General features: G+C 35.4%; 1 protein-coding gene across 1 annotated transcript in view; it reads right to left on the reverse strand.

Moving 5' to 3' along the window:
* LOC106869839 (sodium channel protein 1 brain) overlaps positions 1-10,936 on the reverse strand; it is a 193,859-nt gene that overhangs the window by 134,609 nt on the left and 48,314 nt on the right. The window contains exon 2 of the mRNA XM_014915740.2: positions 4,546-4,754. Coding sequence (XP_014771226.1) covers positions 4,546-4,754 — 209 coding nt within the window. The remainder of the gene's footprint in view (positions 1-4,545; positions 4,755-10,936) is intronic.

The raw sequence follows: 10,936 nt of genomic DNA on the forward strand, positions 1-10,936 counted from the left end.
TTTTACTAATATGTCTCACATCAAAACTGAACTACACAGAGAAAATTTCACTGTACAATCATAATTCTGAGAAGCTAGATTTAACAGCAAACCTTCTAAGTAAACAGTTCCCATTTATATCAAATATTATTTCAATTTTGTGAACTGTATTTATTTAAAACTATCAAACACACTCACTCACATATATATATATGTATAAAATGCATAATATATATATATATATATATATAGATAGATAGATAGATAGATAGATAGATAGATAGATAGATAGATAGATAGATAGATATAGATATATATACTATAAAATAAGAAAATAGAGAAAATTAATTTATTAATTAATTAATATTGCCTACAATTGTTTCAATTTATACTCAATACAATTTACAAAACATATGTTATAAAATAAGCTTGTATTTTGAAGATCTTGATTGAAATATCTTCAGGGCAAAGGACATTAGGGATTTACATGTTGATTGGTCGATATGCCAATAGACTCAATATATTTCATATATATAAAATACATAATATATATATATATATATATATGTGTGTGTGTGTGTGTGTGTGTGTGTGTGATGCTTAAAATATAAGAATTTAGAAATTTTGAGGGACATGAAATCAATTGTGGAACTCGATGTAGATAAAACTATGAACAATAAGTGAGTAGAATATTTCCATCCATGGATGGAAAAAGTCAAAGGCTGGATGTGTTACTTGAACCCACATCTTCTGTGAACTTGACAGATGTTCTAACACTACCATAGGGACACATCAAATTTCAGGTTCCATATTACGTAAATATATATATATATATATATATTGCCATCCTTGAAGAGCATATGTATTAGTTAGAAGCTCATTTACCTAGTATCTGGTGTGAAACCAATTGATATGATCAGCTGTAATGGATCTATAATACTATATATTTTGAATTATGCATGTATGTAAATATATATATATAATATAATATAATATAATACATTAGCTCTTTTTCTATCTCTCTCTCACGATATATATATATATATATATGTGTGGGTGTGTGGGTGTGTATGTGTGTGCATGTGTGCATGTGTCTGTGTGCACATACAAACACACAGAGTGTAGTCATTGTCTAGTTGTGTTTTCTATAGTGAGTGCATCCAGCTGTAAATACTGTGCAACTGGTGGAACACTGCAATCACATGCATGTAAAAATGCAGTCAGACAGCTGTACTGGCCGAGTTTGATAATGTTATGTAATAACTAAATTGAAATGTATTCCTGTTGTGAGAAAGATGTTGGGACGAGGAGAGAGGAGAGAAAAGGGAGAGAGAGAACAATTGTTGAAGGTGGAACATATATGTATTGTACTGGAATGTTCTTTGGTAGTAAAATGAGAATTATGAATGTTTAGATATGCAATTACGATTATATGTGTTAGCATTTGTATGCATGTACGTACATACATACATACATACACACATACATACATACTTATATACACACATATATTCATACTATATTCATACTATGTACATGTGTATATATATATGTGTGTGTGTGTGTGTGTATATAATGTGTATGAATATATGTGTGTATGTAATGGAATGATGTATGGATATATGTGTTAGAATATGTATGTACATACATACATACATACATACACATATATATTTATATACATACATATATGTATGTGTGTGTGCGTATATATATATGCATGTATGTATATATATATATATATATGTATGTACATATATATATATATATATATATGTATGTATGTATATATATATATATATATATGTATGTGTGTATATATATATATATATGTATATATATATATATATGTATGTGACTCAGAGTTTCAGGTTCCCGTTCATTGGACAGTTGTGATCAAGACTATGTATATACACACGCACACACACATATATATATACATTCATATTTAGTGTGTATTAATGAATGTGTGTAAGTGGTGTAATAATGTATGTAATATGTGCATGCATGTATGTATATGTATTTATACATGTTTATATGTGCATGTGCATATACATGTATATACATGAGCATGATCTATAGGTAGCGTTTGACCGAGATCTACATATATGCATGTATATATGTGTACATAATTGTATATCTATCTATCTATCTATCTATCTATCTATCTATCTATCTAACTATCTGTCTATCTATCTATCTATCTATCTATCTATCTATCTATCTATCCATCCATCCAATTAGCAAGCTAGCTAGCTAGTTACCTACTACCTACCTACCTACCTACCTACCTACCTACCTACCTACCTACCTACCTACTTACCTACATACATACATGCATACATACATACATACTTACATACATACAATGAAAGTAAACAAACAAAGTTTGTTTTAGAAGCATTGAGATGTATTGAAAGATAGAGAAATAAGAAAATTTTATTCTCAAACGCGTGATAATGCTAATAAATAGCGTGATCAGGATAAATTATCCATACATTGCAGAAAAATACGTTACCGGCCAGCCATGAGACATACATACATACATACAATATTTTGATTTATCAATCTGTCTTTCTATGTACCTCCTATCTATATATCTTTATGCCAAACTCTCTGTTCAGTAAAATATGAACACATAAACATTAACAAAAACACAATCATAAATATATAAATACATGTATTTGTATGTGTGTATCTGTGTGTGTGAGTGTGTGTGTTTGTGTGTGTGTGTGATCATATGGCTCCCTCTTTAAGCCCATTTCTCCATCCGAGCATGGGTTTCATGAATATATCATTGAGGCATTGTTTACTGTTGGATGCCCCCATCTGTTGCTAATCCACTGGCTGTAGCTGTCTGATTTTTGGAAAAGTGCAAATTTAAATGCATACACACACACACACACACACACACACACACACACATTCACAAACATATACATGCACTACATGCACATAGATTTGCACGCACAATGTAAATTCATACACAGAGCTTCTTTGAGTTTATATATTAATATATGCATATCATCATCATTCTCAACTCATGTTACATGATGTTGGTGATGATTTTATATATATAATCACCATCATCATCAACAGATGTGTGTGTATATATATATATATATATACACACATACGCATACATATATATATATATATATATATATATATATATATATAAATAAATGATGGGTGTCTTTCAGTTTCTGCCTACCAAATCCACTTACAAGGCTTTGGTCGGCCCAAGGCTATAGTAGAAGACACTTGCTCAAGGTGCCACACAGTGAGACTGAACCTGGAACCATGTGGTTGGGAAGCAAGCTTATTACCGTAGTAACATATCTTTGGCTGTAGCGTTAACTTGTATTCGAGTAGTAGATCTGGAGTGAGCGATTGAGCCTCTTCATCCTGATGGGTGTGAAGGGTGCATGTGCCTGAGGTGGTTGTTCAGGCCAAAGGCAGTATAGAAGAGCTGGGTACATTTATTGCAGGGAGACTTGGCAGGAGAAGTGTGAGACACTTTTTGCGTCTTCAATGTCTCATCCCTGTCTCTTGATGTTTGTTATTTTTGATCAGGTCTGTTCCCTCAATGATGACATGCTGCCACTCTGGATGGTCCTTGGCTGTTGTCTCCCAGGTACTGAGGTCAATGGAGCAGTGGAGGAGAGTGGCCTTATGTCCAGTACAACTCTATATATTATTTTATTCCCAGTAACAACTAAAATGTTATGGTCTCTTCAAAAGATATTTGGTTCATGCAGCTATAACTGATTTTCACATTACTTTTGATGAAAATTACTTTTGATGAATTTTTCTCAACATATTTTCATTCTCATGCTGGCCCCAAGCTGTGGCTAATATGAGGTACCCACAAAGTTTCTAAATTGTATTGGAAGCTATTTTTATTCTAGGGATAGGATTAAACCAGATACATTTTCTTCTGTTTTCGTTGAATTTTGTTTTTCACTATATCATAGTTTTTATTTAAATCCAATTACATTTTGTGCTTCATTGCAAAAACATTTTTTTTTTATATGATGGAGGATTAGTAGCTACTTTTCTATTAATACTACTGACAAGCTTTTATGATTGTAGGTGGATGGTTAGAATTCCTATTAATGTAAAGAAAGCCTTTGATTTCTTGCCAAGATGGTAATTACCATGGTTTGCTCTCATATGATAGCTAAAAAGCTTGTGATTTCTCGGTTAGAGTTTGCTAAGACATTCGCTACTATTAGTGAGACTGATACTAGTGTTTTAATGTATGCTAGGCAGTCATTACCATACTTTGATGATTCCTTCTGGATGATAAAAGAAGGTATTAAGTTATATATGGGCAGACACTATGTTTCTGAAGTGTTTAGGTTGGTTTTGTACATTTTGGAAACATTCTAAAACAAATTCAACTCTTTTGAAAAGGGTTGTATAAAGATAAGGGGCTGCATGCATGACTACTATCTTGACACATTTTATGGAAACTTTTAGAGAATTTTACTTAAAGATTAACGTCAGAACTTAGTCAAGTTAAACGAGCAAAAATAGTGAAAGAAAATGTCTTGTACTTACTCAACAAACTCAGAAATGTTTGGAATAGCCAGAAATACACAATTGACACAAATGGTAAACATCAAAAAATAATCGAAGCAAACATTGGTGGCAATACAAACTGCCAGGCGACGAAGTGGGTTACGGGGCGAGAATAAAAATAAGGACCTCTTTGCTGAAAACCGATGTATTATATTCTTCTTAAGTCTCTTCTCTATCACCACAAATGTCTGAAATAGAGAAAATGGGAGAGATTTAATGGTTAGAATTTGTATGTGTCTATGAGTGTGTGCATGTGTGTGTGTGTGTGTGTGTGTGTGTGTGTATGTGTGTGTGTGTGTGCGTGCGTGTGTGTGTGTGGTAAATAAACATAGAGAAGATTAGAGATGAAAACAAATAAAGAAATAATCAGAAAAAGATCAGATAAAAAGAGAAAAGAAGAGAAAGACACACACGCATGTGCACATATACATGCATACACACACATGCACATATGCTTACATTCACACACACACACACACACACACACACAACACACACACATACACACACACACACATACACACAAACACACACACACACACACACATGCAGTATGCGGTTCAAGTGATTGAGATTTCACATGAAATCTCTGGCTAGCAATGAAGAAACAAGAATGCTTGTTCAGGGCTCATGTACAGATAAATGAAAGTCTGGTGGAGAATTACTAATCTGGAAGTGTGTGGAAGTGAGAAGAGATATTTGCTGTACTTGCAATGTGTAGAATAATTATTTACTATCTTCAAGAAAGAAGACATCAGATTGTGGCAACTACATACAAATGTTGCTTTTGTCAACTGCCGGGAAATTTCTGCTCAGCCACTTCACCCTACCACTTCAAATTCTACTACTTCAATCTCAGTTTCATTTTGGCCTTCCTGGATCATTATTGATATGACCTTCTGCATTCCCTAGCTACTGGTGAAATACTGCAACACAAATCATTGGCTTTCTTTGATCTCTCCAAAATATTTGATTCTATAAATCATGAAACTCTGTGGAAAGTATCTTTCAAACTTGGCTGCCCACAAAAACTCATCAAAATCACACAGTTGTTCTTGCACAACAACATAAAACCTGATCCGCAGAATCAGTCTTCTGCAACATATTTTCTTTCTCTCTCTCTCTCTCTCTCTCTCTCTCTCTCTCTATATATATATATATATATATATATATATATATATATATATATATATATATATATATATATATATATATATGATGTCATATATATTGTGTATAAGATCTGATTTGCATGGTTTGTCCACAGTGAACTCATATATATATATATATATATATATATATATATATATGAGTTCACTGTGGACAAACCATGCAAATCAGATCTTATACACAAGTGGCAGTGAACTAGCCTGTGTGAAAACTCAATGCTTGAACAGAGATCATTACTATGACAGTAACCGAACCTTAGTATGCAGATGATGCCTTGTTTAAGGCAAGTTCAATGGAAGAATAACAGAAAATTACTGATATGTTTGCTGACGCATGAGGAGAACACAAACCAAATTTTCAACAAGCAGAAATTTGATCTAGTTATTCAGGGACATTGACATGGAATAGAAATGCTGAGTGTTTCCAAAATCTGGGAAGTCACCTCTTGCTGAATGTACAAGAAGAGTTTCAAAACTGTAGTCAAAGGAAATTTGGAAAGAGCATAATGTCAATGTGAATGATTGTGACTCATTGAATAATAATCAACACAAGGGAAGATGGATAATTTCTGATGAAGCCCAACACTTCAACACATCGTTAATAAAATATTTTAGAGATAAACAGGAGAGTATAAAGCAGCACAAAGGTAGTAACATAGTGTTTTTTCCTCCATAACACAACAGATGCTAATAATATGACTTGCAGATCTAAGGTGACAAGCTGGCAAAATTGTTAGTGTGAAGAGTAAAATGCTTAGCAGCGTTTTGTGTCTTTAGGTTCTGAGTTCAAATTCTGCCAAGGCTGGCTTTATATTTCATTCTTTTGGGCTTGATAAAATAAGTACAAGTTGAACATTGGGTCAATGTAATTGACTTCACCCTTTCTTAAAATTTCCGGCCTTGTGCAAAAATTTGAAAGCAATATGCCTTGTAGATCTTACATAGAAGTACGTAGTTACATACCAGGTCAAATCTGGTGGATAATCATCTTTGCATGCTTGCATGGGTTGGAAGAATAAGGTACTAGGGCATTGTTTTATAGCTGAATGCCTTTCCTGTTGCAAATTCATTACTTGCAAGATAGATAAGTGTTTGCAACAGGAAAGGCATTGAGGTATAAAACAATGCCCTAGTACCTTATTCTTCCAACCCATGCTAGCATTCGAAAACAGAAGTAAAACCAACTGGTGAAGGAATGAACACAAATAGATCCAAATACACAGTTTTTGATAATACAAGGGGTTGGAAATGCTAGTTCTTTAATTCTCTTTCTATAGTACATGTCCTAATTTATAATAGTAATTAACTACAGCACTATTGTTATATGACATCATTATTAATGTTACAATAAGATTTATTTCAACTGAGAACATTAAATATCTCTGAAAGAGAGAGTGAGATAATAAATCAAATAAATCATGGTAAACTGTGTCCAAGAAACCTAGCAACACTTATATTTATGGTGCCTAACCTCTTGCTTTGGCAGTTTTGGGACGCATTTTAGTAAATTAATCATCATCATCATCATCATCATCATCATCATCATCTTCATCATATAGTGTCCGTTTTCCATGCTAGCATGGATTAGACGGGATGGTTTGATTGGAACTGGTAAGCTGGAGAGCTGTACTGGGCTGCAGTCTGATTTTGGCATGGTTTCTACAGCTGGATGCCCTTCCTAGTAGCAACCACTCCAAGTGTGTAGTGGGAGCCTCTTATGTGTCATTGGCATGGGTGCCTTCATACACACAAACACACATGCATAAACAACCCCTAACTTCACCCCCAATCCGATACACACACATACACATAATGGGCTTCTTTCAGTTTCTTTCTACTAAATCTACTCACGTGGCTTTGGTTGACCTGGGGCTAAAGCAAAAGATATTTGGCCAAGGTACCACACAGTGAGGCCAAACCTGAAACCATGTGGTTGGGTAACAAGCTTCTTGTCATAAAGCCACACTGAGAAAACCAACAAGGTTCTAATTTCATTGAAGATGAAGAAAACCAAACTGTGTCCAATACCCAATGCTTCATTTGTTAGCTCCTCATGTCCTCCCTTGTACTCCCTCAGAGATTTATAACTCATAAATTATTCCTGAGAATTGTTAGAAATTCTCTCTTACACAAAATTAACAAAATAAGAAGTTAATTACTTGAAAAATTCAAATTATAATGACTCATTATATGAAATTTTGGCAAGATTTCATCATTAAGTGTCTTGTAGAATTTGGCATGAATTTACTCTTCTGCAAACATGACTCTGAAAATTACAAATTGGTATAACTCTGCCAAATTTGGTATCCCTTCTGTATTAAAGTACTAACACTGTTATAGTAAGGGGTTCTATCACAGTATACTTAGGTTGTTACTTTGTTGTTTAAATTTACTGTTTTCACAGTGGCACTATGAAACTACTATCCTTTACCCTATAAATTTTATTTTTGTGTTCTACATAGATGTAGACATGGCTGTGTGGTAAGAAGCTTGCTTCGCAACCACATGGTTCTGGGTTCAGTCCCATGACATGGCACCTTAGGCACATGTCTTCTACTATAGCCTCGGACTGACCAAAGCCTTGTGAGTGGATTTGGTAAACTTAAACTGAAAGAAGCTCCTATGTCTGTGTTTGTTCCTCCCAACTGCCACCATTTGACAACTGGGGCTGGTGTGTTTACATCCCTGTCACTAAGCAGATCGGCAAAAGAGATCGATTGAATAAGTACCAGGCTTTAAAAAAAGCTAAGAACTCTTCATTCAACTAAGAACTCTTCAAGGCAGTGCTCCAGCATGGCCGCAGTCTAAATGCTGAAACAAGTAAAATATAAAAGACAAAAGATACTCCCTGTTCTATAACACCATAGTACTCACTGTACTATTATTCTATAATACTGCTGTACAAATACTACGTAGTACTCCCTGTATTATCATTCCATTGTACTCTGTACTAACACTACATAGTACTCCCCCGTACTAATACTGCTATGTTGTACTTCATGCACTATCAATCCATAGTGCTGCTGTACTATCACTCCATGGAACTCCTTATACTTTCACTGACTATGGAGAACACCCTGCACTATAACTCCATAGTATTCCCTGCACTAATACCATACAGTGTGCTCCCTGTACTAATACTGACTATGTAGTACTCCCTATACTATCATTCCATAGCAGTCTTCAATAATATCGGAATTACTGCAGTGAAATATAAAAGACCGCATTAACCAATATTGGTCAATACATTCCTCTGCGAGTAGCGTGAATATGCACGTGTGTGTGCATGTGTGTGTGTTTGCATGTGAGTCTGTGTGTGCGTGTGCATGCATGTTTGAGTGAGCTTGTGCACACGTATGTGTGTGTTTGTGCGCGTGTGCATGCATATGTGTGTGTGTGCTTGTGTGTGTATGTTGTAGAATGTGTCTATAGGTATGGTATAGTGCTTGTGTTAATTCCCTATATGTTATATAAAGTATTTAGATATGGAATTTTGCGTGTGTATATATAAATGTAAACATTCAATAAAAATGTATAATCTTTTAAGTAGCATGTATGTAGAACTGTATATAGGTCTCCTACAGCATCAATTCACAGATGTATACACTCAATCATTCTCTCTCTCTTCCTCCCTCTCTCATTTTCTTTTTCTCAATCTCACTTTCTCTCTCCTTCACTCTCTCTTTCTCTCTTCTTCACTCTATCTCTCTCTCTCTCTCTCTCTCTCTCTCTCTCTCTCTCTCTCTCTCTACACACACACAGAATCCTACTAACCTAAAATATCAACAATATTTTCCTTTTTAAGAACTGTTGCATATGTATGTTACGTGTATGTTTGTATGTATATTGTTGTGTATGTCTATGTGTATACATCTATCTATCTTTGCTTCTGTCTGTCCATCTATCTATCTAGCTATCTGCCTACTTGCCTGCCTGTCTGTCTGTCTGTCTGCCTGCCTACCTGTTTGTCCATCAGTCTGTCTGTCTGTCTGTCTGTCTGTCTATCTATTTATTATCAGTCTGTCTGTCAGTCTATCTATCTATCTATCTATCTATCTATCTATCTATCTATCTATCTATCTTTCTTTCTGTCTGTCTGTCTGTCTGTCTGTCTGTCTGTCTCCCTTTTTCTCTCTCCCCTCTCTCTCTATTTATCTATCTATCTGTCTAACTGTCTGTCTTGTGTCTGTCAGTCAGTTTGTCTGTCTGTCTGCCAGTCTATCTATCTATCTGTCTGTCTGTCTGTCTGTCTGTCTGTCTGTCTGTCTCTTTCTATGTTATATATATATATTTGAATGTATACATGTGTGTGTATGTGTGTGTCCCCATGGAGAGAAAGAGAGAGACAGTGAGAGATAAGAGATAGACGTGATATATTTTGTTAATGTCCATATTTCATTGTGATTCCTTTACATCATCATTTCTTGTCATTTCTCGTCAGACACGACTACCACCACACCTTGATCACCAGACACTATACTACAACTACCTATACACTTTGTGGTCTCCCCACCTCCACTATTAGACACTCCCCATTCTTTGTCAATCGCTTCTGTCACCAAGAACTCTGTATGAGAACTCCACTTCATGAGAACCACTACTACCACTGCCACCACCACAACCACTACCACCATAAAATATCGCCATTACCTCATCCACAACAAACGACCACTGGTACCACCACCACCACCAGTGCCAGTACTACCACCACTGTTGCTGCCGCCGCCACCACCACCACCACCACCAGCACTGGCACCAGAAGCACAACAGTGGCAGCAGCAGCAGCACCACCACTACCACTACCACCACCACCACCACCACCATCACTATCACCATCCACAAACATCGACCACCAACCCCAGCCACAACAACCTATTCCACCACCGCCCCACTACCACCCAATCAGTACAAAGGGACAGATATGCTGGTCTGCCCACAGCTTTGGCGCAGATCCAGCAATGCAACATTAGTATCGTGTTCTAGGAAAACCCTCTTTGCAGAGTGGACTTCTTACACAAACATCCAATACAGGATATACATATACATCCATCCATATATACATACGTGTATACATGCATAAATGCAGATATATGTATGTGTGTGTGTGTATATATATATAGTATATGTATATATATGTGTGTGTGTGTGTGTGTGTGTGTGTGTGTGTGTGTGTACATATATATATTTTTATACACATACAC

Source organism: Octopus bimaculoides, chromosome 20 (assembly GCF_001194135.2).
Source record: "Octopus bimaculoides isolate UCB-OBI-ISO-001 chromosome 20, ASM119413v2, whole genome shotgun sequence".
In the NCBI taxonomy this organism is placed as follows: Eukaryota; Metazoa; Mollusca; class Cephalopoda; order Octopoda; family Octopodidae; genus Octopus; species Octopus bimaculoides.